Source organism: Gouania willdenowi, chromosome 16 (assembly GCF_900634775.1).
Source record: "Gouania willdenowi chromosome 16, fGouWil2.1, whole genome shotgun sequence".
NCBI classification, from domain to species: Eukaryota; Metazoa; Chordata; class Actinopteri; order Blenniiformes; family Gobiesocidae; genus Gouania; species Gouania willdenowi.
In genome coordinates, this window is record NC_041059.1 from 5112609 (window position 1) to 5130946 (window position 18338).

The 18338-nt window shown below is 35.9% G+C and overlaps 1 protein-coding gene across 4 annotated transcripts in view; it reads left to right on the forward strand.

Moving 5' to 3' along the window:
* cadm4 (cell adhesion molecule 4) overlaps window positions 1-18338 on the forward strand; it is a 298609-nt gene that overhangs the window by 226968 nt on the left and 53303 nt on the right. For all 4 annotated transcript variants that reach the window (XM_028470431.1, XM_028470432.1, XM_028470430.1 and 1 more), the window contains exon 2: window positions 5555-5701. In XM_028470431.1, coding sequence (XP_028326232.1) covers window positions 5555-5701 — 147 coding nt within the window. The remainder of the gene's footprint in view (window positions 1-5554; window positions 5702-18338) is intronic.

Sequence of the window (18338 nt, forward strand, 5' to 3'; positions counted from 1 at the left end):
GTCATTACAGTACCCGCACTTGAAACAATGGGTTCTTTGCCCAGTTGCTATGGTGATGAGTAATAACAGCCATTAGGAAAATAATTGGGATGGCGGTGGCAGGCCCTGATGGCCCCTGATATGAATCACAATATTGATGCGGTGAATAGAAGCAATAATGACGACAATTAGTGGTAATTGTTAAGATTTTTTTTTTCTCTCCACAGTGTCGCCTTTGCCTTTATTCCATTGTGATATGCTAGATATATAGGCTTTGAATATTTTAGTAGTAGAGATTAGAGTTAACTGAATAAAAGTATGTTTAGGATAAGTCGATTTAAGAAGTAGCTTAATTTGAACCTCAGCGACTGGACAGAATAGGGGTTTGAGTCTGTTTTATGTTATGAAATATTTATGCTCTACTCTTGGTTTATTCATGGTTACAATTGTTGTTGTTGTTTTCAAACAGGTATTCTTTAGGCTTTGTGGGGAATAGTTGTTTGTTCATTGGTTTCTTTGATCTTTGATTTCATTAGATACATTTTTCGGTCAGCGTTATCTTAAGTTGGTATTCATTATTTGGCTGTTTCAGTTCTTGTCCTATGAGTTTAGGTCTATCTGTCGCATATAAACGTGAGGACGTAAGTGTCAAAGTGATTTGGGTTCTTGTTTCCAATTTCTTGGCCCTTTATGACATTATTCCTATGTTATTATTCCTAATAAGATCAGTAGCATTACATCAAAAGTTTGGTTTTTGACAAAACTTAAACCAAAGATAGACCTTTGTGCCATGGAAGATCCCAAGAAAGTTTGGAGGGGATCTTGATGAATATACCTGTACTGATTCTGGCTTAGTTTTTAAAAAATGTAAAAATCCCTATCCCTCATCATTGATGAGATTTTAAGAATTCATATCTCAGTTGGTAATTGACTGAGCATTATGAAATTTGTCAGCCCACTTAGTTTCATCTAAATCAAATCCATTTTGCCCATTTCATCACAATTTTTTGCAAAAATGGGAGCGCTCATACATTTGGACCTAATGTATTGTTAGTAATGAGAATATGAATTTCTTCCAAGCCTTTAAAAAGTGAATAATCATGGTGTCATGATCAGAATTACTGTTCCAGATGACTGCTAACATCTAGCAAAGAGGATAGTTGGAGCTTGGTGGAGGTTTGCGCTCTCCGAGTGCTGTTGTTTAACTCTCGGTTTTTCTCAGGTCTTATGTTTTTATTTTTTCCTCTGACCTTTTTACTGCATGATTTTTAGCTCAGTTTCTTTAGTTTGTCTCGCGTTTTGTTTTTATATTTGGTGTATTTTTGTTCTAACAACCAACTAAATGTGCCTGTGAAGACCTCCACCTTCCAAACCTCATCCACCTATGTACGTATGTTTATCCTTTACCCTCATTATCACACCCTCATCACCAAAATACCCTTGCCGACACACGTGCACACGTAAAAAACTCGCACACACAGACACACTGTCACCGATAAAGACATTAATTCCGGCTCAAAGCAGTCGAGTCAGCAACTCGTGCTCCGGCAGGCTCCATCTGTTTGTCTCACTACATTTCCTGCCCTCCAAAGGTGTTTTACGGATCTCTACGACACGGCTGGAATCAGCAGGGAAATATATATAGTCCTATCATCTCTATCTGCTCCTCTTATTCCCTGCTTCATCATTTTACGTCAATGTTGATGTCGTTACTTCTCTAAATCCTCTCCACGGCCAACGCTTTGCCCCAAGAGAAAGAAAGAGAGTGACAGAGAGAGAGAAAGCAGGAATGCAAATGGAGATGCAAATTGGTAAATAGTAGTTTAGGAAGCCTAGCATGCTAGTACTCTCTTCATGACAATCAGATTCCACTCCTGCCTGGGACTGGATGACTGATTGCTTTTCAAATGGTTGGAATTCAAACGAGTGCGGCTGTGTGTCCGTAGCGCGAGGCGTGATGCTGTGTCACCCGTCTGACCCACAAACGCAGAGGGAGCAACAATCAGAGGATAATCAACCTCCTCATTACCCACTCTGACGCTGTCACCACATCAAAAGATGCTCCACGCTGGTTTTCGCTCCCACAACCATGTTGAGGAATATTGCGTTTCATGGCCAAATAAGATTGTTAAAAGTTTTTTTTTTTTTTTTTTTGTGAAAAAGTTTCAGTGATTTGCAGTAACTCTGCGTGTGTAAGTACATCCTTATTTATGAACTTGTGAATCATTCGCAGACGCATAAAACAGACAATAATCAAATGCTCCAGTTCACTATTGAATTTCCGCCTTTTATCAACAAGGATGCAGTGTTTGATGGGCACCAATAGTTTATTTCCTGTGTTGTAATATCAGGCTGAAAGTTTACGACCAACGAAAGTCTGCATAGGTAGTGAAGGTACTGAGGCCATTTATTACAGAGAAGAACCTCAATCCACATGACAAAGACTATTACCTATAAACTTCTCTAGTAAGAATAGACAAACTGTGACATAGCTATTACTCAAGGAAGTTCTCCATTCATGTAACTCCAACTGCTTTGATGAGACTAAAGGCATCCAATAGTTGCCATGGGAGACAATGTAGACTCCCTGTTTTAAGGTGCATTCCTTGTTCAGCTGAAGGCATGTGTGGATCTTTATTAAGGTGGATGATAGTGGCGTCCACATGCTCCGCCTACTGCCATTTTCAAAGGCTGTGTTTGAAATTGCATACTACATACTACTCATACTAAGTCTGACGTCAAAATTAGTATGTACTGTATTGTGTCACATTAGATAGTATGAAAAGATTGAGGGTGCGAGAAATACCAGGATGTATACTATATTGGGACATTTTTTATAAGTATGCATGGTGGGAACACTAGTCATACTCAACTGCCCCATGATGCATTGCAAGCGGAATGTTAAATGGTCCTGGAACCGGCTTCAAGCTAAAAGTCGAACATCCTCTTTTCAAAACAAAAGCATCTCTTCTTGTCTTCCATTAGTTTTTGAACACTCCAAAAATCTTCAAAATGTCGGTATGAAATGTGCTTCTGTGAGTTTTATGAATCCAATGAGCAAATGTTGATATTCTACTTGGTCAATGTCTCGTTTTTAAAATGTTTTCAGAACTTTCAAAGGTGGAGAATCAACAGATATATTTAGCCTCAGTGTGATTCAGGTGTTTATCATTGTACTTAGGTTTGAAAAGCATCATGGGAAACTTGGAATTATACTTCAGTGGGAATGCTCATCATCCTCCTCATACTAATAATATATAGTAGACAGTATATACTCGAGTTTGGAGTGTATAGGACAAGGGGGGGGCATTTTGAACACAGCCTGTGTCTGTCCTTCTTTGTGTGTTGGCCTGCGATGGACTGGTGCCCTGTCCAGGGTGTCCCACCCCTTAGTCATTAGAATGTCCTTCACATTTTGCCATACGTTAGCTATCTCTCGTACTTTACATAAAGTTTGAGCAATGTTTCATTTTTTGTCTGATCTGCAGTGCGACGGATCGTATCATGTTGGTCGTTCTTTGGGAACTTCTTAAAATGACACTGTGTCATGAAATATTTTTAAAAACAATACATATTATATAATATCAGCCTCAGTCTGAATGTACAATAGCTTTAGTTTATGACTTGTGTTTAACGCTGCTACAGAGGTTCAAACACTAACGCAGTGTGTTTCCAGTGTGTGTGTGTGTGTCTGAATCTCAACACGTGAGAGTCACTCAGAGATTTAATGTGGCTTTATGTATTCAAATGAGCGTGTGTTGATGCATTGGGTTAAACCAGCCTGAGGCAATAAGGCTGTTTGTCTGAACGTGTTTGAATATGTAAAAGAAGAATGATGAACGACAGTAATTATAATCATTTGTATCATAATCATAAAAGCTCATTACTCAGACAAACCCTCTTCACTTCAGTCCTTCTCAGTATTTTCTCTCTCAATCTCTTCATCTCGTTGTCTCCGCCCTCCTTTTCCTTCCCGTCCTTTGATCAATGGCAATTGAGTAGAAAAAGTGCATTATATTTTCTTTAAAACGTGAGAGTTGAAGATGCGCTCTATATACAGTATGCTCCACGTCTATATTCCCTCAATCGTTCTTCCTTTCCTTTGTCAAAGATCACTGTATATTCTTTACTGTTCACTGTTACTGCCATATCTCACAAACATATTTACAATCAATAGTTAAACTTCAAAAGAGAGCAATACGCTATATACTGTATATAACACTAGATATTTGGATCAGACCAGCCTATTGTTCATAGATATGCAGATTGAAAACATCCAAAAGTTCTTTATTATGAGAGAGAATGGATTTATACAAAGTGAGAAGTGAAATTAATTTTTAGTTTTGTAAGTGTGCAGATAACCAGGAAAAGCTTTTGTGTTTCAGTTTGAGGAATAAGATTCTGGAACAGTTTTCCAATTGAAATTTAAAAGAAAATATCTTTCGTTGTATGACAGTTTTGAAAGTGTGTATTATGTTTTGTGTGTGTATTATATTCAAAATCATAAAAAGATGAGACATGTATTTATTAACAGCAGCAATGGTAAGAAAACAGGATGCTGAAAATTTGAATATTTATTTAGTGTAATGTAGGAAAAGGGGCGGGACTAATAAGTTTATACTTCCACCCACTCCCTTTCAAACGCAACAAGTATGTGTATGCAGTAATATTTGTAATTATTGTTTTGGTTTTTTTTTCTGGAGGGAAGCCATCTGCATAAATCTTTTGTTTATTTTAATATTATAACTCGGCTAATGCTAATGCTAGGTTACTGCTAATGCTAGGTTAGTGCTAATGTTAGCCTAACATTAGCACTAACCTAGCATTAGCACTAACCTAACATTAGCATTAACCTCACTGTTAGGTTAATGCTAATATTAGGTTAGTGCTAATGCTAGGTTAATGTTATTGTTAGGTTGATGCTATTGTTAGGTTAATGTTAATGCTTGGTTAATATGATTGCTAGGCTACTGCTAATTCTAGATTAGTGTTAATGCTAGGCCAATGCTAATATTACATTAGTGCTTATGCTTTTAGGCTAATGCTATTGTTAGGCTAATGCTAGGTTAGTGCTAATGTTAGGTTAATGCCAATGTTAGGTTAGTGTTAATACTAGGTTAATGCTATTGTTAGGTTACTGTTAATGCTTGGTTAATATGATTGCTAGGCTACTGCTAATGTTAGGTTAGTTTTAATGCTAGGGTAATGCTAATGCTAATGTTAGGTTACTGCTAATGCTACTAGGCTAATGCTACTAGGCTAATGCTATGCTAATGCTATTGTTAGGCTAATGTAAGTGTCAATATTAGGCTAATGCTATTGTTAGTGTTAATGTTCGGCTAATGTTAATGCTAGGCTAATGTTAATGCTAGTTTAATGCTAAAGCCAGCTAATGTTATGTTAATGCTAAGCTAATGCTAAGCTAATGCTAAGCTAATGCAGTGTATCCTCACTTGCATTTTCTTCAGGAAATGCAATTATTCTAGTTGCATTTGCAATTTGTTTAAAGTAAAACATTATGTCTGTCTAAGCTGTGAATCCGTGAATGAATGTCCATCTTTTCTCTCTCCCTCAGCTCGCTGTCAGGCAGTGCAGGCGGAGAACGTGACGGTCCTGGAGGGAGGGACGGCCCATATTTCCTGCCGCCTTCAGAATTACGACGGATCGATCGTGGTCATCCAGAATCCCCGTCGGCAAACTCTCTTCTTCAATGGCACACGAGGTGTGTATCAGTGAGCAGCACCTTTTGTTTCCTCAGACAAACCTAATCATCCGTCTGTGTTTTTGCCTTTCGATGACATTTTGAAGCAAAGCTTTTAGACACATTAGCGGTGATAACTAACACTCTTATTTAACGTGTTTGCAAGATGTCCTCACCTTGCCTTTGGAGCGATTTTGCATTAAAAAAGTCAGGTAAACGCCAACTTAATTTAGGAGATGTGCTTGCTCTCTAGCCTGAGAGTCTGACTGCTGTTCCTGCTTTAAAAGCACACTTTCCAATCCCTGCATAATCCACTGTTAACCTTGTGAATGAGATCAGAGCCTATTACAGTCCTCATTAAAGTCTGGCCACCGCAATCACATGTTTCTCTTTTAAAGGTGGCTTTAGGGTAAATTGTCATTGTAACCAATGTTGTAATGGAGGCAGATTTCATTATGGCCTTGAGTTAGGCAAACACGACATGTTCCTTCTTCCTAATTAGAGGCAGAAATTGCCACCTTAGTTAGTACAGAGTGCTGTGAAGAAACCTCAGAATAAAAGAACACATGAAGGTTATTGAACATGAGCCCTGCATTGCATTGTGGGATATGAAGTCCCATAGACCAGAGGTGGGGAACTTTTATCACAGCGGGGACCACAAAAACGTGATTTCCTGATCTGATGGGCCACATTATCAACTTTCATGTCAGCATTTAGAAAAATGACCGATCTGAGCATTAATACAGGGAAGAACAATACGTTTTTGGTGTAATTTCATGTGTTTTTGGAGTAATTTAGTGTTTTGTAACATTTTTTTGAGGTCATTTAGTGTCATTTTTTTCTCATTTTGCGCTTTCTGTTGTTGTCTTGTGTGTTTTTACCATTGTTTAGTGTGTGTTTTTGAAGTCATCTCTCATTTTGTTTGTTTTTTTGTTGCTTTGTGTGTTACGAACCAGTGTGTGAGTTTTTGTTGTCATTTGGTGATTTTGGAGCAATTTGTTGTGTATTAGTTTTCTGTGTTTTTGTTGTAGTTTTGTGATTTTATAATTTTCTATCATTTGGTGCTGTGTTTTTGTTGTTGTTGTCATTTTGTGTGTCTATGTTTTCTCATGTTTATTTCTGTAATTTTGTATGTGTTTTTAACTCAATGCATTTACTTCAGGGCCCGCTCAAAATGTGGCCCCCGGGCCACCAGCTGCCCATGTCTGCCGTTCATTCTTACTGTGTTTTCTTGTGTTTACCCTCAAAAACTCTGCCTAAGTGACTTCCCAACACATTTATGATGTTTTCATGGACTGAACGTTGCAAAACAATGACAAATATTTATTTTGTGGCTTACACGGAAACACAACTAAGATGGTCATTCCATGTCATTTCACAAATGGCCCATGCACTTCGGTCTAAAACAAATTCAGATTTTTTTACCAATTGTTCAGTGATTATTCAACAGGCACACTGTAAATTTTGATTGGATAGTAAAAAACTAATAAATAATTTCTGATTATAAGACAAAGAGGCAAGCTATAATGGCCTCATGTAAAGAATTTTCAATATTTATGAGTGGTGAAATAACCCACAATTGTGGTCCAAAATAAAAATGAAGAAGTTGCATGAAGAAATATTGTTTTATATCCCAAAATAAGAGGAATCGTTATACTATGAATTAAAACCAAAATCAGATTTTTTCTTACATTCCCACATGCAGTGGGAATAGCAAATGAAAATAGCAAAAAACTATTTTTTTGGATTCCAAGAGCGTGTCACCCAAGAACCAATGCATATATGTGACTAGTCATTAGTGATGTGAACAGTCTATGTTCATAGCTCTAACCTGATCAAATTACAGGGGGCTGAGACATATGCTAAGTAGTTTACTGAAGGCCCAAACATGTTCCAGACCCAAACCCCAACAAACCTTTTTCCAAATTTGAGAGGCTGGCATGTCCACCAGATAGAATATATAGCAGATGTTTTTATATATTCTCATAGAGTAGGTGGAGCTGGATTATTATACCAAATTTCAATTTTCTATGTGATGTAATTCCTTAGATATTAGAAGCTAAAAATGGAAGAAAAATAAGGACAGGCAGAAATCCCCCCTCACTAAATTGGCCATATCTCAAAAAGTATTAATCCGATCAAACTAAACATTTACAGTGTGTCTATTGATTTATTAAGGAATAATTGGTAAATGGAGGCCAACTAACCTTAACAGATCAAGATTAGGTGTAATCAAATCTCATCTTTTTTGGTTTTACCTTGTATTTCCCATTTACTCACTTTGTTTTCCATTTATTTCTTAGAACATCTCACTTTCACTGTCTTCTCTCTTTAGCACCAAATATTTGTTGATGTTAGGACTTAAAAAGGCGTTGTTGAGCAGCCGTCATTGTGTGATAGGTGCTTTTAACTGGATTTACAAGCAAAGCAAAGGAGGTTGTGTTTGTTTGCTGAGCTAAATCTTTCCAATCTGCTCCAGCAAATCACTGCTAAACGCTGCTTTGTTCTAGACACTGTTTTAATCCCAATCTGCTACAGTCACTATAGGGCCATGTTTTTAAAGGCTCTGATTTTTAACTCTTTATAAGAGATAAACAGCCACAAGCATACTGAGTAATGCAAATACAATAAAAAAAACAACTTTCTTACATGAAATTGTACATTTAAGCACTTGATAGTGTAATACTCTAAAACAGGGGTTCTCAACCATGGGGTCAGGACCCCATTTGAAGTCACGAGGCACTGGGAGGGGGTCGCCAGATGCCTTCAAGAAACTAGAAATGTTTTTTTGACCAATTGAAGCCCATTTTTTGCTTTTTTTTAAACATTTTTCTGCAGCTACACCAAATTTGCCATATTTTTACCTATTTTCATCACTTTTTCTTGCCATATTTTTGCTCCTTTTAATGCATTTTTGCTACATCACTCCATTTTTGCCACTTCTTCATCATATTTCAATGCCTTTTCTGCACATTTTTTCCACTTTGAAGACATTTTTGACATGTATAAACCCTTTCCACCACTTTTCCACCTAATGTTGCTAATGTTGACTCATTCTTGTCACTTTTAACCATATTTCATATTTCACTGGGCTAACACAGAGATAATTAACATTATTTAACACATATTAACATATTAACACAGCAGCAGCTACAAAAATGTGATTGTCACATCTGAGGGCCATATTACCAGTGATTCATTGACACATGAAAGAACAAAGGGTTTTGTGTTGTTTTCATTTTGTGTGTTTTTGCAGTGATTTTATTTATTTATTTGTCATTTTTCTCCTTTTCGTGTCTCCCTGTGTGTTTATGTTGTTATTTTTTATCATTTTTCTGTTCTTTCTCTGTATTTTTTAAGTAGTCCTTTGTGTTTTTTTGAGGAAATTATGTATTTTTTCTATCAATTGGTTTGTTTTCAGTGTTATTTTGCCCAAATCGGCTCTAAAATAACCATTCAAATATAGTTGTACGTATAAAAATAACACATCTCCACAGTAAGTGAAAGTATTCAGTAGCTGCTGACTTCAAATCCATGCATCCACCCACCCCAACAGCCTTGAATTATTTTCCTTGTAGTGTTCATGTAATAAAAACTAGCATTTGATGGGTTTCCAGCTTTATTCTCATTAAAATGCTGTGCACTCCTAATTAATGACAATTACCCGATGACGGGATTAGACTAAAACTCCACATGACAACAGTCGTTTCACACACATCTCTCTGCTTTTGTCTAAATGTGTATATTTTTTTATTTTCTGTTATTTTTGTGTGTTTTTGTGCAATTCTTGTCATTTTTTATCTTCTTTGTGATTTTGTCTGTTTTTGTTGGTTTTTTTTTAATGTGTTTTGGAATAATTTTTGTTCTTATTTTGATCATTTTAAATTAAATTTGTTTGTTTTTGCTGTCATTTTGTGCAATTATTTAAATAATTGTCCATGTTTTTTTTGAGTAATTTGGTGAATTTGTGGAGGTTTGTGTGTTTTTGGAACATTTTCTGTTATTTTTAAAGTTGTCTTTTGTGTTTTTTGAGGAAATTATGTACGTTTTCTATCAGCTGGTTTGTTTTTAGTGTTATTTTGCCCAAATCTTCTCCAAAATAACCATTCAAATATAGTTGTATGCGTAAAAAAAAAAAAAAGACATCCCTGCAGTAAGTGAAAGTATTCGGCAGCTGCTGACTTCAAATCCATGCATCCACCCACCCCAACAGCCTTTAATTATTTTCCTTGTAGTGTTCATGTAATAAAAACTAGCATTTGAAGGGTTTCCAGCTTTATTCTCATTAAAATGCTGTGCACTCCTAATTACTGTGATTTTCACAATCACGACTCCTACAATCCCAACGGGAACTGATACAGTACAAGTCAATGACAATTACCCAAACGGCGTGAGGATTAGAGTAAAAACACTGCACATGACAACAGTCGTATGCACACGTTGCTTTTTATTCACAGGCACATCATTCAAACACATCACTTGTTATTCACCTCGGTCACGAAGCAGACTAATTGGGCGGTGAGGGTTTCTCCTTTGGGAGACCTTACTTTCAACTCTAGCACCAAGTGCATCAGATCAGTGCTACTGGTGGGTTCCATTAAGTATTTAAACAGAGCCGCTTGGTCTGCGCTCCCACAGGACATGGACTCGCCCTCTTTGGAAAGCATGATGAGGTCTAATCGGGGCTGAGAGGGAAAGAAGCACCGAGGGCTAGAATGAAAAAAGGAAATGAGAGGTAACAATAAAAGTGAAGAGAATGAAGGAAAAAACATTGGGTTATAAAAGACATAAAGGACATTAGCAAAGTAAAGATATAGAAAGTAAGAACATTTAATGGGCACCAATAATAGTTCTTGAGGACCGGATTCGCTTTTTTTTTTTTTGGCACAAAATGAGTTCAAAACACAGACAAAATCACAGAAATATACACTAGACCAATGATTCTCAACTGGTGGGTCGGGACCCAAAAGTGGCTCGCGGACCTCTACTGGGTGGGTCGCGAACAGCAGGTCAAAAATATGTCTCTCATATTGGACTTTGTCTTTTAATTTGAAAGAAACCTATTTTGATAGACATGCTGTGAAATGCATGTTGCACAAGGAAATATATAGATTTATTTATAGTTATATATGCATGTTTTCAACAGCTATTTTTGAAAAATGGAATTTGGTTGGTTGAATTATATATATATATAAAAAAGTGGGTTGCCATTTAATGACCGTGGCAAAATATGGGTCCCAGGATGAGAGCAGTTGAGAACCCCTGCACTAGACAACATAAACACACAAAATTACTCAAAAAAAAAAAAACGCACAACGGCAACAACAACAAAAAACCCAACACCAAATGAGAGAAAAATTACAAAACTCCAAAACGATGACAAAAACGCAGAAAACTAAGGCACAAAAAATGTCTCCAAAATCACAAATAACAAAAATACACAAAATGAGAGGAAAATACACAAAACGACAACAAAAAATGAAACTAAACAATAAATAACACCAAAAACGCATGAAATGACAACACAAACCTATGGTTTTTCCCTGTATTAATGCTCAGATTGGTCATTATTCTAAATGCTCACATGAATGTGGCCCTGAGATCAGAAAATCACATTTTTGTTTCCCTGCTGTGATAAAAGTAGCCCACCTATGGACTAGAACAAACACAGACAGGCAATACATTTACTACAGCCAATTTAGAACAGAAAAAGGCAACTTTGATCTCAGAGGGGAACAACATGATTGAATAATGACTAAACTGAAGTTTAACACAGGAAACATTAAAGTTTGATTTTTGTTCTCGTTTTGATCATTTCTTCTGTTGCTTTGTGTATAACTGTAGTTATCCTATGTGTTTTTGGAGTATATTTGTGTGTTTTTGTGCACTTCGTTGTGTAATATTCTATATTTTGCAGTTATTTTTGGACTCATTATGTGGATACTTTTGGTCGTTTGTGTGTTTTTGGAGACACTTTGTGTGTTTTTGTCATCAATATGTGTTTTGGAGTAATTTTTCAATTATATCTGTGTATGTTTGTAGTCGTCCTATTTGTTTTTGGGTAAGTTTGTGTGTTTTTGTCTAATTCTTTTTAATACAGTATCATCTTTGTGATTTTTTCTTTTGGACAATATTTTTATCCTCGTTTTGATCATTTTCCTGTTATTTTTGAGTAGATTTGTTTGTCTTGTCATTTTTTGTAATTTTCTTAATAATTTTGTATTGTTTTTTAGTAATTTTGTGTATTTTAGCCATTTTGTGTGCCAAACTGATGCCACAGTGGCTGAAGTCTGATTTAGAACATACAACATTACCTTTCAAACATATTAGATGAAAACTGGGGAACTTCAGAAAACCTCCTCCCCCTGTCTCTAGAATATACAGCTGCAGAATCGCTAATGCTAGCACTAGCAATAAACCTAAATAAGGTCATTTTCTTACAGCTCACTCTGGATATCTCTACTACTGTGTTTGCTCCATTACTTAGACTATATTGCCCATCTGCCAGCAGGATTATAGCCTAACAAACCCAGGCTGACCTATTCTTCACTAGCCACCCAAACATGATGTGGATTGTTTTGATCATTTGTGTTTTTTGGAGACAGTGTGTATTTTTGTCATCATTTTGTGTTTTGGAGTCATTTTTATTCTCGTTTTAATCATTTTTCAGTTATTTTTGTGTATATTTATAGTCATCTTATATGTTTTGGGAGTAAATTTGTGGTTTTGTTGCTCAATTTTGTATATTTTTGGGATTTTGTGAGGTTTTTTTGCATTTTATGTCATTTTGTGTATTTCGTGGTCGTTTTTTTTGTGTTTTTGGAGTCATTTTTGTTCTTGTTTTGATCATTTTGATGTTGTTTTTGGGTACATTTGAAGTCAACCTATTTGTTTTTATGGTAAATTTGTATGTTTTTGGGCAATTCTTTGTAGATTTGTATCTTTTTCGTGATTTTGTCAATTTTTGTGGTTTTTTATGAGTTTAGGAGTGATTTTTGTTGTCATTTTGATCCTTTTTCTGTTATCTTTGTGCATATTTGTAGTCACCTTATGTAAATGTGTGTGTTTGTGCAATTCTTTATAATTTTATATATTTTTTTAGTAATTTTGTGTGTTTTTGGAGCCATTTTGTGCGTTTACTTTGGGGACCTCACAAAATGAAGCTGACACCACAGTGGCTGAAGTCTGATTTAGAACATACAACATTACCTTTCAAACATATTAGATGAAAACTGGGGAACTTCAGAAAACCTCCTCCCCCTGTCTCTAGAATATACAGCTACAGAATCGCTAATGCTAGCACTAGCAATAAACCTAAATAAGGTCATTTTCTTACAGCTCACTCTGGATATCTCTACTACCGTGTTTGCTCCATTACTTAGACTATATTGCCCATCTGCCAGCAGGATTATAGCCTAACAAACCCAGGCTGATCTATTCCTTGCTAGCCACCCAAACTGCAAAAACTAAGTTCAATTAAATTGCCTGTCGGTTTTGCTTGCGAGCAACCAGTCAGAGCTGTGTTTAATGGGATTTTGGGGACAGATCATTGTAATAGAGCCTTGGAACTAGTCAAATTGAGCCTTTTTCTCCTCAGTGGCCCATATCGCCACCGCTCCTCCCATTAGCAGTGCTCCTCAGCATGCAAATGAGATGGAACAATAAAGGTGAACTTGGACGTGAACAGAAGTCTGACATTTAGTTGCCATTTAGTGCAAAAAAAAAAAAAAGAAAAAGGGGGGAGAGAGAAAGATTTACCTATCTGTGGGGAATAGCTCGTTCACATTCTCTCGGTGCATCCAGCGAGAGGAGAATTTGGCGTGTGCAGGGGAAAGAGATATTTTTTGTTTCACTTCCATGAAAAACTCCATCCCTCTGAGCTACTCTCTCCGTCTCCAGTGGATTTGTGTTTCCGTCTTTACTATTTTATTCCGCGGGCTGCATTATGCAGTGATATTGGAGTGTTTCTCTCATTCCACCACCTCACACGGATTAACACAACGTCACAAAGCTGATATCTATACGGCCGCACTCATGCTTTTGTTGTGAAGTGCACATTAGGTGTGACAGCTGCTACACTAAGGATAGGGTCTTCTTTTCACACTTAGCACTAAACACACAAGGACAAAGGGAAGGACCCGAAAGGAGAAAGAGAAAATAGGGGACAACTGAGTAAAGTCAATACAAAGTGAGTCACGCTGATATTTATGGGAATCTATAGACATCGAGTCACTGTTAACCACAGACTGTTAATGTTTTTTTTTTTTTTTGCCTATTGGCACTTTTCTCTCTTTATCGATTAAACATCTTCTGTAGAAAAGAATACAATTGTGACATTCCTTTCTTCTTTACTCTCATGCTTCTCAATAATATGACTGCATACGTGTTCCTTTTGGACGATTAAGGTTATGGTTAGCACGTCTGCCTCACAACAAGAAGGTCCTTGGTTCAAGGACCTTCTTGGACATTTGGGTCGTATCCGTTTTTTTTATGTTAAAATCCGTGTAAAGCAGAAATAAATGTGTGTTATGAGTTTGTCACACCACAGAAACGTGTCATTGACCACTAAGACAAATATGAAAGATGAAAAAAAATCGCTAATTATATAAAATTAAGTCTCAAAATCATGGCAAAACTGCTCTGAAATGCAGAGGGCGTGTCGGTTAGAGGCGCTGGAACCACGCCCACGTGCATGTATTAACCCTAACCCTATGGGAGAGAGCAGTGTGAAAGTGGCTCCAGCGTTGGTACTGCTTCTCCCATTTGTTTTCCAAAAGTGCTCGGGTCAAACCAAACAAAGTGTCAGCAGAAAGGTCTGCTCCGCCCAAGTCTGAATATGTGCATCCCTCCTGGGTAGAGTCAGAACTGCGCCCGCTAGAGGTGAAAAACAAAATCGCGGTGCAAAAAAAAGTGCTTATTTAATTGAAAATTAACACGTGTTATTCCCCCGAGTCCGAATATGTGGTTTGTTTTCAGCGAGGGGCCGAATTGCGCCCGCTGAAGGAAGTTTGGTGTGCTTCAGCAGCAGGGTCGGGTTTATGCTAATGAGGGTCAGGTTACGTAACGTGGCTATGATTTCTGACCCGCCCATTAAATCCTGAACACAGAAATTTGAACCACAATTTGTGAAGCCTAGCTCCACAATTAAATTATAAATGGTTGAATGGCTTTTTACATGTTTTAAGGAAAACATTTATAACCTATTTAATATATTTAGAAGAAAATGGCTGAATTTGCTTTACTTTGTTCATATTTGTAGTTATCTTATGTGTTTTTTAAATAAAATTGTGTATTTTTGCTGTCTTTTTGTGCATTTTTTTTGTAAAATTGTCAGTTTTTTGAGTAATTTTCTATATTTTGCAGTTGGTTATGTGTCTTTGAAGTCATTATGTAGATTATTTTGGCTGTTTTATATGTTTTTGGAGGCATTTGTGTATTTTTGGAGTCATTTTGTTCCCTTTTTTTTATGATTGTTTTAGCCATCTTGTGTGTTTTTGGAGTAAATCTGTGTGTGTTTGTGCAAGTCACTTTTAATGTTTTTCGTGGTTTTGTCTATTTTTGTATGGGGGGGGTTTACGTGTGTTAGATTTCTGCATTTTTGTTGTGATTTTGTGTATTTTTGTTGTGATTTTGTGTATTTTTGTTGTCATTTTTATTCTAGTTTTGAACGTTTATCTATTATTTTTGTGTATATTTGTTTCAAGGAACTTGGAACTCGGGAATTTCTGACCTCCTACTTGAAAAAGTGACTTGGAACATGATCAAAAGTCGGAGCGCCTACTATTTTTGTGCGTGTATCTCGCTTTACTAAATTGGAGAGAATGGTGTATGTGAGCGAAGGTCCATCTATTTATGTTTGCCCTGCGATGGACTGGCGCTCTGTCAAGGGTGTACCATGGTGTTGAGACTTAAAGACTGACACCAGCCGCCACCAGTGACCCTGAACAGGAATAAGCTGGTTGGAATGTGAAAGAATGAACAAAACCACCGAAAAAACATTCTTTTAACTTGTAAATAAGAACATGATAAATATATGTTCACTTGCAGTCGCGCCAATCTACAGCTACATGCATGAAATGGCTTTTTAAAAGTGTTAAAATGACACGTGTTGCCAGGCAACAGTTGGTGCCTGGAGATAGCCATTTCTAACTTTTGTGTTTATTCGGAAACCGTTACATTTATGGAGGTGAAATGTGAAACTGTATTAGTTTTCACAAAGAAAAACATTGGAGAAATGTAGTGTGAACCATGCAGAACTGAAAGGTTTTGGCTTTGTTAAAGGTCAGTCTGTTATTATCAAAAATATTACTTTCAAAAGGTTTAATAAAATCAAGTTTCAATGTGGGAGACTTGCTGAATAAATCTGAACCAAATAGATTTGTTCAGACACAAACTGTGGCTCTTTTACATTCAGCTGCTGAGGCACAGCAGGCCATCCACATTGCAAGAGAAAAGAGTAGTTCTTTTTCTATATAATAATATAGTAATATAGTATATAGTAATAATAATAATAACTTGTTGCACACAGGCTTCTACATAGTGAAGCTCTGTGGATTCACTCACAGTCAAAGCAAACGGCTGCAGTCCTTTTCTTTTGAACACATGAGAAGACAATCTTTTATATTAATTTTGTACATCTTGGCTCTGTCACTTGCAAAAAAAAAAGCAAAAGAAAATGCAAGTTAAAAGCAAATGTGGTTTGTTTAACTTTAGGTTGACTCCACAGATCAGATGGTTTAATCATTCATCTTAGAAACTTTGTAACAACATGTTTGCTTTATATTTTGTAAAATTCCGTCCTGGCCATTGTCAAAGCAGTCTTAATCAAAATCTAACGAGATGGCCTTTTTAAATGTCAAACTCAAAATACAAATGGTTCACTGAGATGGGAAAAAGCAAGTAGTGGATAAAAAGATTTAATCAAAGTAATTATATTTTATATCTAAAGTTGGCGCTTAGATAAATAAACAACTGAAAAATGAAAAATAAGAGCACACAGACATCTGCCGTGTTGTATCTGCTCAGTCGATGCAAACTTTTCTAAATCTTTCAGAAGTTTTTATATCAACCCTTGTTTCACATTGAACAACAAATGGATCACGAGGACTGTCACAGCAGCAGGTTTTTCCCCATGTTTTGAATATTGGTTTTCTTTGTGACATTATCACATATTTGGAGGCAACAAACTCAACGCTTGTTCCAGGGCAAGGTAAAGGAAATTAGTCTGCGAATGGCTTATTTAGTATTTTGGAGTCATTTTTGTTCTTGTTTTAATCATTTCTTTGTCATCTTATGTGTTTTTGGAGTAAATGTGTGTGTTTTTGTTGTCTTTTTGTGCAATTTTCTGTAAATTTGTATGGGTTATTTTGGTGTATTTTGGAGTCATTGTTTGAATTTTCTTGTTGTTTTCTGTGTTTTTGGCGACACTGTGTAATTTTGTTGTTATTTTGTGTTTTGGAGTCATTTTTGTACACGTTTTGATATTTTTTATGTTATTTTTGTGTATATTTGTAGTCGGCTAATGTGGTTTTTGATTTTTGTGCAATTCTTTGTAACTTTTAATGTTTTTTGTGGGGTTTTTTTCATGTTTTGGATTTATTTTGTGTGTTTATTTGGCATTTTTTGCAATTTTTTAAAGGAAGGTAAGGAAATTAGTCTACTAATTGCTTATACCTACCCAAGCTTTTTATTTTGTGTATTTTTGCTGTCATTTTTGTTCTTGTTTTAAACATTTTTCTTTTCTTTTTGTGTATATTTGTAGTCAACTTGTGTGTTTTTGCAGTAAATGTGTGTGTTTTACTGTCTTTTTGGGCAATTTTCTGTAATTTTGTATGGGTTTTTTGGGTGCTATTATTTGTCTTTTTGTCTGTTTTTTAGTTCTTGGAGTCATTGTTAAAATTTTCTTTTTGTCATTTTCTGTGTTTTTGGCGACACTGTGTAAGTTTTTGTGCAATTTTTTGTAACTTTTAATGTTTTTTTGTTTTTTTTCATGTTTTGGATTCATTTTGTGTATTGGAGTAAATTTTGTTCTTGTTTTGATAATTTATCTATTATGTTTGTGTTTTTTTGTAGTCATCTTGTGTGTTTTTGGAGTAAATGTGTGTGTTTTTGCTGTCTTTTTGTGCAATTGTTTGGATTTTCTTTTGGTTGTTTTGTGTGTTTTTGGTACTTTTGATGTTTTTTTTTTCATGTTTTGGATTCATTTCGCGTATTGGAGTAATTTTTTTTCTTAATGTGATCATTTATCTATTATGTTTGTGTTTATTTGTAGTCATCTTGTGTGTTTTTCGAGTACATTTGTTTGTTATTGTCATTTTGTGCAATTTCTTAAAGGAAGCTAAAGGAAATTACTCATTGCTTACATGTAATTGCTTATATGTACCTACCCAATCTTAAATACATGAAATGAATGAACCCTCTTTCTCTTTACAAAGTGTGAAACAAAGACTTTAGTGAAAGAAAATTCAACATTACTTTTAATGGATGTATTATGTTGTCAGCCATTCTCCAGCAGACTTAAAGCAATTATCCATGGGGAGAAAAAAACCTTCTTCTATTGTTTGATTTAATACATAAGCCTTAAAAAAAAAAAGTAGTTTCAACTTTCTTAAACTTTACATTTGCTGGCAATTTCCTGGTTTCAGGCTTTTGAATCACT